A 19,630-nucleotide genomic window follows, 5' to 3' on the forward strand; every position below is an offset into this window, starting at 1 on the left:
TCCAATGGTTAATCGAAGATTTTGACAATATAGACCATAGGTTCCCAAAGTGGGCGGTAAAATCTCCCAGTGGGTGCTGAAGCCTTCTAGCGGGGCTATAGTGGGATCAGAAGCATTTGGGGGCGTTCAGGCGGTCTAGGGGTTGGTGGGCTCTTTATAGAAGAAATTAATAATATATATATTTAAAAATTAATTATTTTCGTGATTTTGCGATTAGATAATCATTTAAAATTTAATTATTGAATTTTAATTCATCTTATGCCCGTCTTACACGATCAATGTTTTTATCAATTTTCTATTTCAATTATTTAATAATTTGAAAATTTACCATGTCAGATAGAAATAGATGTCAATTTTCTATGTCAGTGAGAAAATTGAACGTGTCATACAGGATATTTTAACTTCTATTTTTTATATACTTAAAAAATGTATTTATTTTTTGCTATTGTAAAAATTGATCGTGCCATACAGGCTTTAGTCTATCCACGCAACAGACGAGTCTTAACTAGTAGTATGTCGGTCAACTATTAAGTAAGTAATTCACTCAATTCAGCATATTTTGACAGGAATATGGGTGCTTGCAGTGACTTGTTCAAAGCATGAGTACGATGGCATCGCAAACAAGTCAATGCATGTAAGTCAATTCGGGCTACATTTCAAATCTATAAATACCAGTGGTTTAGGAATAAGTTTCATTATTTTTTGTGTGCTTTGCCAACAATCATCAGTCGAAAGTGTGATAGATAAGTGGAGTCATACAGTGTAAATTAAATCTTTTATTTTGTGAATAGTTTTGCAAATTTTATTACTTTATTATATCTGAATATAAGAAGAAATGTCGACAGTACAGTATTGAGTATTTAAAATATGGTTTTATTCAGTCTCAAATATTTGAAATATGGTTTCATTCAAACTGTTATAATGGGGGGCGTTACAAAATTTATGTCTTGCAAAGTGGGCGGTGGCCAAAAAAGTTTGGCAACTTATGATCTAGACTTACCTTAACTTGGAAGAAAATTAAATAAACAAAGAGTATGTAATAAAAATGCAACATAAAGTGAAAAACTCATCACTGAGAAGTCTTTGATTTGTGAGAAATGTATGTTAGCATATTCTAGCACACAAATCTAGAAAAAGAATCCGTTAAATTCGATCGCCTTGAAAGGAACGCTTTTCTGAGTAAACACATTCAAGATTTTGCAAGCAATAGCAAATTGTAATGCGTAGGTTTAGTTGATTTGCGTCTTTAGGAGTAGGTTCTCGAATAATCTTACCCATAGCTTCCACGCACTGAAGATGCATACATATTCATGACATGACATCACGTGGTAAATGCTTTGAAGATTCTCTCTCTCTCTCTCTCTCTCTCTCTCTCTTTTTTAAATGAATTCCATCCACTAAAAGTGGATGGCACTTATAGAACCTCATGGCAGAAGTACCGTGTGTGTGTTTAGGATTGCGGTTGTTTTAGATTTACGCCGACGCAGCTAAGGCATTGAAGCTAGCGTATTATGCCAATAAGCTGCGTTATTCTCTGGCTGGTTTGCCTGTTTATGAGGATGAAAAACCAGATTTTCTGAAAGAAAAAGTCTTCTATCTCCGTATGACACCGGCTAACTCAAGTTAAAAAGCTCTTACAAAGGTTCTTTGTCACCTAGGTAGGATTCGAACAAATGTCTTTCCAGTTAAAGGGCCTCTTCGAAACCAAGTAGCTACTGATTGCATGCTAGTGACCACAAAATTCGGAAACTTTGTCCTATAGATCAAACATGGTACTCTTCAGGTTTGTTCAAACGTGTATTAATCAGAATGGTAGAAATATCAGAATAGGCTTTGAATATTGTCCAGCACTTAACTTTCTACGTTATTTTACCATTCAATTCTATACTCCAGAAAAAAGTTTTGTAATTATAAAAAACATTATGTGTTTTATACTGTATTTGTTGTTTTATAGTATTATTTAGTGTGAAATGATAATAAGATATGATTAATGTCTTTTCTTGTGCCTCCATAGCTCCAAATCGTACTGCGAGAATACGATTTGTTTCTTCAACATTCCTTATTCTAAACTTTTAATGGTTTAATAACACAGTCATACTTTGCAGGAATGTTTTCTTTTTCATAAGCAAAGTTTCTTGACTTACGCTTCCACCTTTCCTTCAGGGCCAATTATTTCAAACCCATCTTTTGTGCAGAAGTCATCGAATTCTAAAGCAAACATTTCGAACGTCACGAGTATTCTCGAACTCAGCTGCTTGACAAGATCAGCCAGCTTTATCTAGGATAAAAACAGTGAGTTCAGAGTGAGAAAAATATCATTAAATATGTCACCAGATGTATAATTTATTCTATATTGAATAGAAATAAAAATATTAGATGATAGTTATGATTAAAGTAAAGAAAATTGAAAATGCTCTCATTTCATAAGAAATAACGACATAATTGAATTTAGTATGATATTATATAAATTAAGTATGCAATAATAATAAGAATGCTGAAGTTAATTTTGATTTTAAAATTTGCATAAATGGTTTCGTTGCTATTAGAACATTGATATCTAGGTATTAGATTTTTTCCTCTCGAAGGTAGCGTCTGCGATCAAGTGGGCACATTTCTTACCTAAGTAATTTCGAATGGTAGTGATAATGGGAAACAGAGAGATCAATAAGAACATCTCATTAACTACTTCTCTAATAGTATAGCAACGTGCAATATTATCTAGCATACTGTATACTCAGAATGGAGTGATAAACAGAAAACACCAATTCAACAAGTGTCCTGTGGATGGAAACAATTGATTGATGCCGAGGTACACAAATGATCGATAAGCTTCAAGTCAAGACGTGTTGTAACTGGTCAAATAACTGCGTAGTACAGATTGTGAGGGAGAGTATCTGAAAGCCGAATGGATGCAACAAACAACAGAAAATCATTAACAGTATCGCTCATGTCCAGGGATTGACAAATTATGCAAAATTCTACTCCCCAAGAAAAAAATTTACACCCTAAACCCGCCTACCCCCTTTTTTTTTAATATGTTCCAATAAATCAATAGGGTTTCATAAAGTGATTAGTGATATATCGCTGTTTGGAGAATATAGTATTTCCTTTTTATGAAAATCATTCCAAGTTAGAGAAATCAATCAATAATAGGAAGAATAGTCAACACAACACAACATACTTTTCTTTTTTCGTTTTTTTTTCTTCAGAAATATAATTTGTTACATTAATTTTTGTTATGAGAAACGCTCTCAGTATTACGTATATTCCTCTTTTCTAAAAGTAAAATAAAAATGTTTAGCAAAATAATTTTTTGGTAAATAAAAAATATTCCATTTTGTCTAGTCTTATAGTATTATTATAGTATTATTTTCCAGCTGCTCGCCAGCTAGAAAAAACTGCTCGCCAAGGACGAATGAGCGATTGTATTTGTCTTTGTAGAAACCTGATCATGTCCTAGAAAAAACAAGCAATAATTGCAATCAAAAGGCATATTAAATGGATAAGAAGTGAACTTGAGAAAAGGATGCATGCAATGACGATTCACGATTTCTATTAATTTCCTGCAGCAAGGACGAAAGGCATGCCGACAAAAAAAAATTATACTTGTTTGCAAAGATTCAAACAGAGGTGGAGTAATGATCCGAGAAATATTTTACCGACCCTCATCCCCTTGACACTATTAGAGCACAGCCTGTCTAAACAACTCTGTGAACCAAGTATAACAATAAAAGCAAAGGAGAATCCTTGAATGACTACATATATAGCGATTTTACATTATTGCATTAACCGCAAAGACCCCTGCACTCATACTAGATCTCTGACTCACTGATCGTTTTTTTTTATTATAGTTATTATTATTATACATGTATATATTGAAGAATGAGATGTTTGCGACAAGGAACGACCACCGCCAACATTGCTGAAATAGAAATCTATCCATCGGAGGTTATCTGTCGAGTGTTTCCGGAACTTCGTGGAAATATAATACTCAGACATATCCAGGGTGCTCTGAAGTTCATGCTGTTCCAACGCGCCATTAGGGAGGGAGGTACAGTGGACTCTCGAACAATGCAGGGGTTAGGGGCGCTTACCCATCCCCGTACTGTTCGAAAATCCGCATATGACTTTTGTCTTTCAAAAACTTAATTACTAATAGGCTACTGTTGACCGGAAGCCTTACCGATAATATAAACAGTCGATGAACACATATTTTATATGGTATGTATGTATGTATATATACTACATTCTTACAATAAAGTAAGCTAGAGAAAAGAAAATGTTATTAATCAGAATCATAAGGAAGTTAAATACACTTAGAGTACTGTACTGCATTTATCGATACCGTCAGTTTACGTCTTATGTAAACTGACGGTATTATTTACAAGATGGAGCTTATTTCTGTCAGTACTTATATCAATACATCAATATTGTCTTATACGATACAAAGCACTGTAGATGTTATACGTATTACTAACACTCGACAAAATGAAAAGATAACGTCAAAAAGAAATTATTCATATTTACTGTATTTATAGTTATAACGCTTCATACGAAGCAGCAGCAATATGATTGCTTTATGGTAGTCTAGATTACAGCGCTTCTTAAACTTTTTCCACTTGACCACTTTTCACCGAGAAATTTTTACGTGACCCCAGATATATAGGTATGTAAAATAGGTATACAAATCAAACATTTACTGATTATAAATCATAAAGAAATTTATTTTAAACAATTCTTGGTATACATATAATTTTACTATTTACATAAAGAATTAAACAATGGTCTCGAATCTGTATCAATTTTTGGTCGCTGCACGTTCAGAAACCTTTGCTGTTGCCAAATTTTTCGTGACCCTCACATTCATTTACGCGGCCCCATTTGGGGTTGCGACCCACAGTTTAAGAAGCTTTGGTCTACTAGTCTAGTGCAATCGATACAATTGCTTCGTGGTAGCCTAGCCTATATACTAATGAATGAATCGTTATAATTTTTTCATTTTTATTCTAATTAATTATTTAAACTATTTAACTAATTAATAATAGTTAGTTGTATGCAGTTATGATTTAACACTGCATATTTACGTTTGTTTACATTTCTCTGGCAGTAAATATATACGGCCATATACGGTTTGTGAGTGTTTGTGTGCGTAAGTTTTGATAAATTTTAACTTTTTATAAATAGATCTGTGTAACTTTATGGTAGTAAATAATAAAATAGACTAGTATCTACCCATATTTTATGCATTCATGACATACCTAACATTTTCTTAATTTTATCGGTATTTCTAAGTTACGAGGTTGGTGTGCGAGTTTTTTCAAATTGCCGCAAATCTTCAAAAAGTTTTCCAATATATTTGTTCATAAAAAACCACATATGAGTGGATCCGCGCAGTTCAAACCAGCGTTCGTCAAGGGTTAACTGTATTTGTAATTAACTGTTTATTCAAGGGCACAATGGTCGATCTGATAAACCATTACAAAATCGTCCTCTACCCATTCCTCTACTATGGTTGTACTGAATATTTAAAATATATTTCGCTTATAAATATCGTGAGCTATTATAATTTTATAATATTATTAAAGTGGTGTAATCATTGAGCAGAGGTGAGAGTAATTCCTGTTGTGCTATCGAAGAGAATATTAATCCTTTTTACTCATTGTATCTCAGCAAAAGGGATAAAGGTTCTCTTCAAGTTCTTAATCTCAGAGGACATCCTTAATAAAAGAACGATGTTTGGTTTAACTATTACTCTATAAGCAGCAAATGTTGAATTGTTGATAATAATACTTACGTTGACTTGATACTGAATAAACATGTTTGGCGGATAGTCGGAATCCGGGAAACCAGGACTGGTGATATAAGCAAACGGATTATCTTCTGTCAAAGTAATTATGTTGGCGTCAGAATTCACAGTTTCTGCAAAATACATAAAGGATATTAAGGCTGAAAATTAAAACATAAATATCAATGAGCAGTTTTTAGGAATGAAAGCATTTATACTCTGCCAACGTATATCGAGATATTACAGAAAAAAATCTATAGCTTGATAATTATAACAATAATAAATTTCAGACAGACAGACTTCTAGAACATAATATTCCAAGTATCACTGTTGTCGAAAAACAGTATGTGTGGTTTATTGATGTGGAAATACCAGAGGATAGCAGAGTAGAAGAAAAATGAATGAAAAAGTGACCAACTATAGGAACATGGAGATTGAAATTCAACGACTTTGCAACAAGAAAGCAACAATAGTTTCAGTTGTCATAGACGCGCTAAGAGCAACAGCAAGAGTTGAGCCTCCCAAATATCCCAACTGCAAAAAACTGTACTTTTAGGAATATCTGAAATTTTACGACGATATATAGTTGGTTCTTAGAGCTTTGATTGGACTCATTTTCCAGTCAAAGATTCATTATGCTGTTTCATGTTTTTTGTTACTCTTTGACTGAATATACAAATAATAATAATGTAGGTGGACACTGTACACTTGCAGTGATTCTGTATAATTCTTTTTCGGATCAAACTACAAACTTCATAACTGCAGAATTGCATGCCCAAAAAACATAAATTTTGCAAATAATTTTATGTCGGTTTCCCCCTCAACGCAGTAGTAGAAGAAGAGTTATAATCCCTGTTGCTTTTTTATTCTTTCGATTCGACATCGGCAGTAAACGTTACATGTTATTGATTGAACAGTGGCAGTCTTTAGTTTTACCACAGTGAGTGACACTGCGATCGGTCGTATGAACACGGCACACTGTTGGTTCAAAATGGCAGCTCTTACAGATGCAAGTACAATACGCATCCTGATGAGTGAGTTCCTTATTGCGGAAAATGTGATTCCGATGCAAATTTATACTCATCTGCAAAATGTGGAGACGACACTTTTGACGTGAGCATAATTAGACGCTGGGGGTCAGACATTTTAAGTGTGGTGCAATATTTGACTTTAGTGGATTGATTTTCCCATTCCACCCATAGTCCGATCTGGTACCATCTGATTCCCTTCAGTTTGGTTTTCAGTATCTGACTACTCTCAGGACGCCAGTTTGAAGACATCGACGAAGTAAAACAATTTGTTTATGAAGAGCTCTGACGTCGGAATGCTTTCACGGAGTAGGTACACATCATCTCACTCAGCAATGGCAAAAAGTATATATAGAATGATGGAGATTTTGTTGAAAAAACAAATGACAGAATGCTAGCTAAAAATGGAAGATTAAAAGCAGTTGTCGAATATATATATTTCTGAGAAAAAAATGTAGGGTTACTGTTATATCCCTCGCCTAGTATATTTACAGAACATTTCAGTCAGTCTTTGGATTTGATTAGACCTGTCTACAATATTGAAATAAATCTCGAGTTCAGGGTCCCATGTATATCCTGTTAACAGACCTAGATTAATGCATATGAAATAACTTTACACCATTGCCTCCAACTAATTTGCAGTCCTTTCAGAAAGATTCTTTTAAAATACACCATCGCATCCATATTAACATTGCACGTGAGATTCACACATGGCCACCACACTTTGTACCGTGTAATGATTTATAGCTTCAGGTAATTCTGCAACTGGCTGCACTGCAAATAGTTTTGTTTCAACTCTGCACTATAACAGACATTATGGGAAGTGAATAAATGGTATTGACTACAAACAGTGCACAGCCATGATATCTAATCGTACGCAGGCTTTTGATGTTAGTTCCTCAGCTGTCTGTGTTTACTCTAATGTCTATCCAGTGGCTTCTGATTAGAGAACTCTTTATTAGATACTGCATTAAAGTAGTTGTCCTTATATGACTTTCTTTGCTATCATATTGTTGACATTTCTTTATAAAGGAAAAAGAATGTTAAACGAATCAAGGATATGAAATTAAAAAAAGTAACGTCATAGACTAAATAAATAGTGAGAATAAATGAACGGCGTTGTAAAGATTTAGGAAATATTGCACATTTTACTAACTCTTCTTGGATGCGTCTTGGTTAAGTTAGGTTAGGTTTGAACATTACGAGGACTCATAGAGCGATATTAACCATAAAATGTCAGACAGGATGATAAATCAAGGGGCACCCTTTTGGTACAAGATAAGATGTTCTGAAATAACCAATGGAAGAATTCCTGAGAAAGAGCCTTGCCTAATCAGTACGGCAACGAAAATTTCGAGCTTCATTTATGTTGTTTATTGAATCAAAAGTGTATCGTCTAAGGATAGTTCTCCAACTATGAATGAGTCAGTGACTAAAAAAATAAAAATATAACGTGAGAATTATTCAAATCTTTAAATTAACAGTATTCCTGAATTTCCTGGAGGGTTGCCACTTCGACATATATTGAGAGAGTCGTTTGCTACGATCGCATATCACAGAAGGCGATTAAGGACTAATCTCGTGCAGTTCAGTTGAAATGTCGGATAAATCAAGTATATTTTAAATTTAAATTATGAATGATTTTTAAAACTGAAACGTTTTCATGTTCTTCTGAGATTTATCACACATTTCAATAAAATGAACAATGTAAATCAAAAACGATTTAATTAATGTCTTTAGGCGTGTTCCTTAAATACTATTATGCGGCTTTGTGACATTTTGACTTTTATTATCGCAAAGTGTCACAGAGCTAAAGATTCCTTCTCTCCCAATAACATGAATAACAAACGTTTTTGCAGAGGAGCTGAATAAATATTTAAATGTTTGTTTTTGTATTAGAATAAACGATGATTTAATAAAAGATAGCATATGGTAGGATTGGGATAAACCATATTAAAATAAATCCGATATTTCATCCAGGCTACATGGTAATCATCAAAGATAAGAGAACTCTCCGCAGCTCACTCCTTGTCGACTGAGGTGTCCAGACAGAAAGAAAAAAAAGCATTATAAAGCTTTTTATCTGAATGTGAGTTACCCCGTCTCATATGGAAGCTCTATTCCAGCAAATCTTGTGTTAATAATAATATTATTATTAATGTTCTTCCCTTCGGACTGTGGCATTCTTATCGTCATAGTTGAAAGGTTTGCCAGCTTGGAATCTTAATAGATGCCTGAACAGGAGAGGGAAGTTGCTGGTTTTTGCTAAACAAGTGAAGGTTCTTACGAAGTATGGAGGTTTGAGTTTAGCAGTGATTCTGTATAATTCTTTTTCGGGTCAAACCACAAACTTCATAAAGAAACAAGCAAATCCAATTTGTTTTTGACATCCTTTAATTTCTCTCTCGTCCTCAGTAATAACTAACAATACTGTATCAATAAAAAATTGTTATCATAACAAATAATTCATAACAAATTGAAAAATAAACCCAATTAATAAATATTCATAAAACAGGTAAGGAAGACACTTTAGATTAGCTGCTTTTGAAGGCAAGGAGATATTAGGAATTTTTCAGGAATACTGAGCACACAAATCTTGTAAGATATTCAGAAAATGATGCTACATGTCGTAGTAACAACGACTCATGCAGCTTGTATTAGCGGTTGAACAATACTTATTAATTAGTCAGAGTTAATTAATTAATTACTGTTATAGTGGAACTTGGAAATTTTCATATAGGCACTGTATATATTTTTGAGATAAAAAACAAACAAACCTTATGCTCAAAATATACATCTTTTTACACTTACTTGTTCGGTTTCTGTCTGCATACATATTTAATCCTCTTTTTGGAAACCATGGCGAAGAGTACTGGAAAAATAAATAAATAAAGTCATTGTATACAGAAATGACTATATTATAACAACAACAACAACAACTATAATAATTATTATTAATCTTCATCCATTTCGTCCCAGGACTTGCTGCAAAACATGAAGATCTTTTGTGACCGAAAATTTGCCGATTTTGGGCAGTTACAAAAGAAAACAGAATTTTTACTTTTCCTTTTTATTTATTTATTTATTTTTTATTTTAATGTGAATCCTACCTACAAAGTGCGTTTAGTTTGTAGTACTCTTGGATTAGCATCACAGTAACTCAGTAACTTTGATGACGCTAAGTCTTTTGCGACTAGGGAAGTTTTTCTAGTCCTTTTTCAACAGATTTTAGAGTTTGTCGATTTTTGACTCAGGTATTTTCTTCAAGAGAAAAAATCTCTGCAAAATTGACCACAGAAAACACACAAAAGTGTTTACAAATAAATAGAACTTAGGATAAACTCTGTTAGCTAGCACACTGCATCAGGGCACTCAACCTGGTGATTACGAAAGAAACACAGTTTTCCAAAAAATTAGGGCTAGGAAGGATACTAAATGAACAAGTGACACACACACATGCACACACGCGCGCGCGGCGCGCACTCGCACGCATTAAATTTATGTAAATAATCCAAAATATACATACTAGATATAATATTATGAATAATGATAATAATTCTACAAGTATGTTTTGTTTCATTTCATCCACCAGTGCACAGCTGATACTGAAGACTGCATCGCTACTTGTTCCAAGAGTTTGTTGAAAAACTTCCAGGTTAGAAATTGCGATTAAAGATGATTACTACAGGTCAAAAGAATCTTCGAAATTTTGTTTTGATTATGAAATCCTATTATTCCAGCATAATTAAATGCTTTAATCAAATTATATTATTAATTTTGATTATATTTTGATTCTATCATTAATAATAATCATTAATAATGCTGTAATTATATATCCTAAATTGCACAACTTCGTTTGTTTTGTTTCAAGCTTCTGACTATTAGTGAATATGCATGCCATTCCAAAAAAACATGTTTTTTTTTTTTTTTGGAATGGCATACAGTGTTGTGAAAGCCGCGTGATGTCATCAGTCCTTTTATAATCAGTTTTGATTATGATTTTGACCGCGGGGGGGGGGATTATAATAGGCAATGTCGCCACCACATGTTCTAAAACCCTAACTGGTATTTTTGTCTAGAGAGAGAGAGAGACGGGGGAGGGACAGTAATACGCTATTTATCAGTCAAATTTTGTATTCTACAACTCTAATTAGTACTTCAGCTACAGAAATATAAATCGATCCAGATCCGAAACCTTTCGTGGCACTGCCCTTATGGAATGTCTTATTATTTTTCTTTCTCAACACTTCTTGGGAATCTTTCCTATGGGAAAAATGTCCACAGGGTATTCACAAAAATGTTTGAAACAGTATATCATCTTAGTATAGAGCCTTATTAATAAGTTTAGTATATTGTATTAACATTGCTAATAAAATATATTAACTTGCTTCATATATTAATAATGGACGCTACATAGCTCAGTCGGTTTCGACGATGCCCTTTTCGAACCAGGATCTAGGAAAGATCCTGGTTGGAAAAGGTTAGAAACCCTCCAACTATTTTGAAATACATTACAAAGTTTTCATTAAATAATTCCAGTACTTCTCTAGAGTGGCCACGTTGCGACTCTTCCCATAATAATAATAAAAAAAATAAAACAAAAGAAACACAAGAAAGAATTAAAGAGAAGACTTAATTATAATAACGAGAACGCAGTAAGTAGGTGATATTTAATGCTATCACCTAATAGAAGTAGACAAGTAAATATTAGTGAAATAATTTCATTTTATTATTCAAATTGTAACTATGTAAGACAGAGCCACAGACATTTTAAGCTTTAAAATATTATGTTATTTAGTGTGGAAACAAATACAAAACATCATAACTGCATGATCAGAGTTCGCAGTTCGCATTGCAGTATTAATCTCCAAAAGTACTTACCTCAGTCTCAGCCTTAACTAGAATGATAAATATTGTAAAAGCACTTCCTATAGTTAACAGGTTAGCCATCGCTACACTTTTCCTTTATTTACAAGCAACTTTCTAAGTTCCTCAAAAACGGCATTTTTATGCATTATGTCTTCCTTTTTATCCAAATAGCGACCTGAATTTAATTGCGATCACGTGGTTAGATCAAATAAAATAAAAGCAAATAGACAGAAAGTAAAATATATGTATATCTCTTAGTCTCTTTTCACGGATATGCAAGACAGCTTCCTGAATTTCCCAGTAATGCAGCAGACTCAATAATGTCAAGAGTAGATAGAACAGTTATAAATTTTATTTGAGCTTTTAAGAATTTGTTACGCCAGAATCCAGTACAATAATGCTAAATCAAACAAACCTTCTCATCTCCGGGTATAAACTGAAGAGTGTTTTACTATAAAATTTAAAGCGGGAAGTGTAACCTCAACGTAGGCGATAGCACTGAACAAAAGACAAAGAAGTTTGGAAGCAACTACTGCAGGTGGAGTTAAAAGTTATGCAATATTTCACATTGGCCTCTTATCAAAAATATAGAAAAAAAAATGGAAACCGTTGGTTTTGTTACAATACAGGATTTAAAACAGGAGTTATGCATGCGAATAAATGGTGTATATTCCACTCTCTAAATCGTTATAAAAATGACACACACACACATACACACAGAGTTACTTGAGTATTAAAATGATGTTTAATACAAATGTCTTTCCTGTAGTCGTTGAATGCTACTGAATTGCAGCGAATGCAACTTAAATTAATGACAATTTCTTTAATCCTCATCATTAGTAATTAAATAATTTTTAAATGATCTTCATTAGCAATCACTCGAAAGTGATTGCTAATGGTATGAATGTCTTTCTATAAAAGAACAAAAAACTTAATCAAAATGGAATTTTCTGTGGTTCACAGACTAATTCGTAGACAGCAGTTAACTGGGAATGTGTGTGTGTGTGTATCCATGTGCAATTTAGGAACATTCTTTACTTCTTTTTTACTTACGTAGAGGCAATTCATTTATTTATGTATCTGTGAAGATTTTATTTGGGATGAAGTGCTCAGGAAGTTCATTATAAAGCCGAGATAGGTTTTGGTAAGTTAGCAACTCAATATTAAAATGAACGAACTCCACTACTGAACTTTTTTACTTCGTATTTAGACTTTTTTTTAAATATATTTTTAAAATTCCACACTTAAAGATAGACTGTTCTTTACACCCCTCTCCTTCAGGAGTAAACGGCACTTTTTCAACGCTAATGTTTTGGAAATCGGTTATCTCTTCGGCCAGAACGAGATCTCTACGGAGAGCCAGGAGAAAGGGGCGATAATAAAGCTAACTGGTCAATCTCATGTTCTGAACCATGACTAGTATTACACAATTTATGTACGTAATTGTGTGTATTCTAACAGAGTTGCTTCTGCATAAAAAAAAAAAAATAAAATAAAAATTAAAAAAAATCAGATAACGCCTTTTTTATTCCCTTATAGGGATCGGCGAGGCATTTCTAGCATTTTGAAAACTGAGTAGCCAATCAGAGATAGCTGGCCCATGTTTATCACTAATTATAGGCAGCAACCGATGAAGAGGCTGGCAAAGAAGTCCTGACATCTCTTGATACCTAATCCTAACAGAATGTGTTACTGTCTCAAATAATGTGGGTACTAGGGTCGATTTTCTTGAGTTTACGGGACGAAAACCCTGGTTTCCGAGAGGAAAACCCGCTTATCCCTGCCAGAGATCGACTAACTCGGGAACCAGTCGAAGATAGGCTTAGAAAGAAGTTCCTCTGGTCGGCGACTAGACTTGAACCTAAGTCTAATTTCGAGCGACCAAGCGCAGAGGACACAAACGCCACTTCCACTGAGATACACAGGCCTTTCTTACAAAGACATACAAAGGTACGTCTTGTTGTTAACTAAAATGACACCAAGGTCGAGAGTATCATTTGAAGTTTAATATCAATTGCATTTTATTTTATCTCCCAGTCTCTCAACAATTCAGTGTTTTCATAACACACCACTCAGCTACAGAACACACCACTCAGCTGTGGTGTGTTCTGTAGCATGTTACAGTTTGAATCTATGGAATCATTATGATTCATTATGATTAGCCAAGATAAGTTTCTAACGTACAAGGTGGTCCAGAAGTAACAGAACAGTTAGAGACTCCACATTGAAGCAAAAAAAAAAAAGTAACCTTCTTGGTTTAGATCTTCGACTACCGAAGATTCCAAAATCAAAATAATTATCAATTAATAACAGCAAACAAAATTCATTTAATAATTAAATAATAATAATAATAAATTACGAAAGGATAATAAAATTGTTATTATTACTGTTACTTCTAGGTCTCCGTTTACGAGCATTCGGTTCAACTTACTATACGCAAACTTACCAAAGAAAGATTCGAGTCGTTATAAGTAAAATAATACTAAGGGAAATTATACTAAATAAATAAAAAACGAGAATTAAATTTTAATACTAAGCAAATATATATACAAAACTTTATTCGATTAGATTACGTTTTACACAAAAATAAATATTATACATTTAATATTATACAAAATAAATCAGTACAGAAACTATGTTCAAGTGTATTGGCGGTATTAAAGTCAAGATAAAGGCGAGCAATATTTTAATGTCGTTTATGGCTCCTCTAAACTCTCTTAAAGACTGCTTCCGATTTCTCATTTATGAGCCAGGAGAATAGATTAAAATGGCAATAAATAAATAACAACTCCCTTTCATAGAGCCTCCGTACCTCAGTCTATTCTGCTGGATTCGATTCCCGTCCATGAGTGAGGAGTCTTTATCTGGTCTCTTTAGACTAAAGGTGAGTTAGCTGGAAACATGGGGTTTTGGTTATTTTGCTTATTATTTTTAAATAAAATTTACTCAACTGGTATCCCCCCAATAGAATGGAAAAAAGCAATTGTGATTCCTATCTTTAAGAAAGGTAATAGAGATGACCCTAAAAACTATAGAGGTATCAGTATACTAAATTCATGTTACAAAATATATAGCAGAATCTTAAATAACAAACTAATGAAATATTCCGAAAACTTTATTCTAGAGGTACAAAATGGATTTAGAAAAGGACGATCATGTATAGACCCAGCCTTCTGCCTAAAATTAATAATAGAGAAAAGAAGAGAATATAATTTAGAAACACATATTGCATTTATTGACTTTGAAAAAGCATTTGACAAAGTTAAAAGAAACATATTATTTAACATATTAAAAGAAAGACAAATACCAAATAATATCCTAAAAGCTGTCACAAGTATATATGAAAATAATCAAATACAAATAAGATTAAATCATGAGCTATCATATACAAGAGAGATAAACCAAGGGGTCCGACAGGGATGTCCCCTCTCAACAACTCTTTTTAATATCTACTTAAATGAAATAATAATAAAATGGAGTAAAAATTTACATCAAGGAATTAAACTTTCTCCTACAGTTAACTTAAACACTCTCCTCTTTGCAGACGACCAAATAATAATTACAAATTCTGAAGATAACTTACAGAAAGCTATTTTAAATCTAAATGAGATATCCAAAGATTATGGTATGATAATATCAACGGAGAAATCAAAAACTATGGCCTTTAAAGGACAAGATCCAGCAAGAACTAAAATAGTATTAGATAACAAGATCTTAGAACAGGTGAATTCATTTAACTACCTAGGATGTATGATCACTTATGAAAAAGAAAAAGATATAAACATAAAAATTGCAAAATATTTAAAAATAACAGGTGTAATTAACACTATATTTAAACCAAACCTAGTTCAAAAACAAACCAGGCTAAAAGTATACAATACATTAGCCCTACCGGTCTTAATGTATGGAAGCGAAATCTGGACAATAAAACAAAAAGACAAACAAAGATTAACAACAGCAGAAATGAAGTTTATGAGAAAAACTGCAAAGTATACCCTATTTGATCACAAAAGAAACGAAGATATTATGAAAGAATTAAACCAAGAACCAGTAATTGAAAAAATTAAAAAATATAAACATAGATGGATGGAACACGTTCAAAGAATGAAAACAGAAAGATTACCAAAACAAGCCTTAAAGTACAAGGCCATTTAGGAAAAAGAAAACCAGGACGTCCTCTTAAACGATTCAACGATGACTTCTAAGGCCGGAACAGGCCATACTAGGCCTAAATCCTTGATATGTATGATGATGATGATGATGGTGATGATGACGGGGTTTTGGTTTTCCCCTCCCCCAAGAACAGGCAAACTGACCCCGTAAACACAAGCATCCACTGTTTCCTCCCAATGCCAGACTCTGCGACAGGCGGGTTGGCATTTTCCCACAGTCGCATAATCATAGCGGACCCAGCACCAAGCGGCATAAAAATGCTATAAAAGAAAATCAATTATCCGTATCATCTTGCTTTTTCACGTAATGTTTTCAGTGGCCTGTTATGGCACAGTAATTGACTTTTAATCTAATAAACTGAAAGTTAGAAAATTTAAAAAAATCTAACTTCATGTCCTTTGCCCGTAGTCAAATCAAATATGTGTTTTCAAGGAGCTGTTTTTTTTATTAATTTTTTTTTTTTATTTTAGTAAGGGAAAAGACATGTTTTCGGTAAAGAAACGTTACTTACAGTCTGAAAATTAAAAAAAAAATCGAAAAATTTTCTCTGAACGCAGATGAAATTTGAATTTTAAGATTTCTTTCACAATCACAAGAAATGTTCGACTGAAGTTTATACTACAAAGCTATCACAGTATCTCAGAATGATAAAAGTTCGTTTGTGAACTCTTTTTAGGAAGTTTATTATTGTATTTCCTCGCAGTATCAATACATACTCATATTGTCCGAAAAATAATGTGAATATAGGTTATCTTAATTTAATTTAGTTCTTGGTAAGTAATTTTCCTACTTACAAGTAGATTAAGTAATTAATTGTTGTTTGTTCTATAGCATGCTACAGTTTGCGAGTATGGAGCTCATTGTAAGAATTTTCGTTGCTTTTTAAAATGTAGTTCTTTTTTCTCTCTGTATACAGAAATAACAACATTTCGTTTGGCGATAGATAACTGCAACATAATGATGATATTTAAACGGTCTGCATTTAACTCCAACCCTACCTAACACATCTTTTTTTGCACTTGTGGGTTGGGGGGGGGGGGAAGAAAAGAACGAAATCGGCGATAGTATTAGTGTGCCAGGTATTGGTACTCATATAAAAATATTATAACTTGCTGGACATTCTTCAATTTCATTCCCTTTTTAGAGACGGGGAGAGGAAATCTGAAAATAGCATTTTATTGCGAAGGAAGGATAGCATATGCCTTTGCCAACTTTGTGTTAAAAAGAAAGCAGTAATTTGTTTTCATTTCGTACACAGTTTAAATTTTAGTAGCAATTTTTAAAACTTGTTACCTTAACAACTTCTAAAACTGCAGTAAACGTTCAAAATATGATTTCAAAAAGATGCTGCACAGATATTCTCACCAAGAATAATTGAAGTTGCAAAAATAGAAAATATATTCATTTAAAAATTGCAATAGGTTTTTTAATGATTGTCTTCAAGTCTCTTTGTGACATTGGGGTGTCATCGGCCGAAGCAAGAATCTGTTAGACCAACATATTATGTGTGTTAATAATAACAGATAAAGAAAAGTTCAAAAATCCTGAAAACATATTATTAAGAAATTAAAAAAAAAACAAAAACGATGCACTTGAACAAAGATTCAAATTCTTCTTCTTTTGCTTCTTTCCACCCATTGTTGTACACACAGTCCTTCCCTTAACTTTACAGTTCTGTCTGTCTTTAGCAATGTCCACCATCTCTCATGTCAAATGCTTGTAGATCATCCCTCTATCTTGTTCATTGGTAACATTTCCTTCTCTTTCTTTCTTTCTTTCTTTTTCTTGGTATTTTACTTAGTGCTTAATTTTTCTTCCTTATATCTGGAAGTTTACTAATATCGCCAGCCATCTCGATTTACATGCTTTAAAACAATTCACAATATCTTCTACTCTAAATTCTAATTTAGAGTAGAAGATATATAAGTCCCACTAATTCTAATATACTGCTCAAAACAAGTAGGGGATATTTTAGTTAATTAGTCGGATAATTACAAATTTCTGCAAATAATTATAACTCTTAGGTGCTTTATACTTACTTATGGATAGTGTGTAATTGATGAGATATTGTTTAAATAATCGATATTTATTTCAAATTATTTAATAAATTATACATTTTTGCGTGAAATAATTTTAACAAGAATAACCAAAAACGCTTTTGTTAATTGTTAATAGGGCGTATGGTCTCCATTAACAGCCAAAACAGCGGTACATCTCAATTGCATGGACCGGATAAGAAGATGAAACAGTTCTTCGGATATTTCCCCACTCTTCTGTGAGAGCAATTTCGAGCTCTTGAAGCGATCGTAGTGGAATCAGTCGAGCAGAAACGCGCCTACTAAAAACATCCCAGGCATGTTTTTCTGGCAAGTAATGACAGATACTGATCGTCTTTTGAAGTTGATGAAGATGGGCGACCTTGACCTTCTCTTCGGCAAATATTTCCCGTCACCAGAAAGCGATTCCAACACTGGAGGAATTCCAACAAATGCACTGCGATCTAACGCTGTGTCGGAATTATCACATTCGGCCAATTGCAACTAGACTCGCTGATATACGTTTGCACTTCTCATTGTACGTTACAATTGATTCCGACACTAAACGTTTGGGTAGTGTATCGTATGCTTTCTCGCGTTATTTCTGTGAGATACGAAACTTTTATTATTGGTGTTTGTTCTTGGTGAGGGTGAAATATTTTCAATAAAGCAATTTTTTAATATGTAAATTTATTTATTAATGAATTAGTTACTGATTAGGAAAAAATAATTTATTTATTTATTTTTATTTTATATATGCAGCACAACCACTTAAAATTTTCACCGGCCACCACTGGATTCCAAAGTCGCAAAATTACGTTTTGAGATACATGACATGCTTCAGCGATCACTTGCTGCATTTGTTCAGCTTGTAATCGACCAATGGCTCTCCAAGCCATGGATTCTGGGATATCATGTTGCTCTGCCATTTTTAAGAAAATAATGGGTGGTAGGTGACACAAGTTTACAATCGAACTGATAATTATGCACTGTGGAAGTGAGCTCAACAAACCACGCTTTTATATCCCCCACATGCTAATATGGCTAAGACATGTTTCGACAAGTCTTAGATGATTTTGTATGCAGTTGCGTGTTCTACACTGTTGTATATTAAGAATATTTTAAAATAAATGTGCTACATTTGTAAATTATTTTTACAATTTCATAATTTACAAGAAAGCAAAAATATCCTCTAATTGGTTTGAGCAGTGTATTTCTTATTCAACCCCCGTTTTGATATTATAAACATTCTTTTCTCCGAGGCTCTTTGGGCCACACGCAACTTGACCTCCTTTTTTTCAGTTGTTGTTCGTGTCTCACTTCCATGGGTAAACACTGGGTTAATGCAACATTAAAGAGCTTTCTTTATATATATATATATATATATATATAGGTAAATCTTCTAACAAGTAATCTTTATCTACCAGTGATGATGCTTAGTACGTGAACTTTTGACAAGGAGATATTGATATGCAGGGAAAAGAATCCCGGAAACGAAGTTTTTTTTCTTTTAATTGGTTTTTGTTTTTCAGTATTTTTTCACTACAAAGAGTATATTTCACAATAGCATTCTTTTCTAATGACGATATTCATTATGATAGCAGTTCAACTCAGTGACCTTTTTAAGCATGTTTTGCCAACTGTTAGATTGGTTACTGATGGTCGTTACTGAAATTAAGTGGTGTACATCAGTACACCACTTGATTTCTATAATATCCTTTCAGACAGAACCGAGGAAT

General features: G+C 33.2%; 1 protein-coding gene across 1 annotated transcript in view; it reads right to left on the reverse strand.

The window, feature by feature from the left end:
• Positions 1 to 11,763, reverse strand: part of LOC150098753 (transmembrane protease serine 9-like) — a 65,642-nt gene extending 53,879 nt beyond the window's left edge. The window contains exons 1-4 of the mRNA XM_090405741.1: positions 11,695 to 11,763; positions 9,625 to 9,685; positions 5,795 to 5,919; positions 2,145 to 2,278 (exon numbers count right to left, since the gene is read on the reverse strand). Of these exons, the coding sequence (XP_090261867.1) occupies positions 2,145 to 2,278; positions 5,795 to 5,919; positions 9,625 to 9,685; positions 11,695 to 11,763 (389 nt within the window). The remainder of the gene's footprint in view (positions 1 to 2,144; positions 2,279 to 5,794; positions 5,920 to 9,624; positions 9,686 to 11,694) is intronic.
• Between the last annotated feature and the right edge of the window lie 7,867 nt (positions 11,764 to 19,630).

This window comes from Typopeltis vanoorti, chromosome 15 (genome assembly GCF_054136105.1).
Source record: "Typopeltis vanoorti isolate ZY-2024b chromosome 15, IOZ_Tvanoo_1.0, whole genome shotgun sequence".
In the NCBI taxonomy this organism is placed as follows: Eukaryota; Metazoa; Arthropoda; class Arachnida; order Uropygi; family Thelyphonidae; genus Typopeltis; species Typopeltis vanoorti.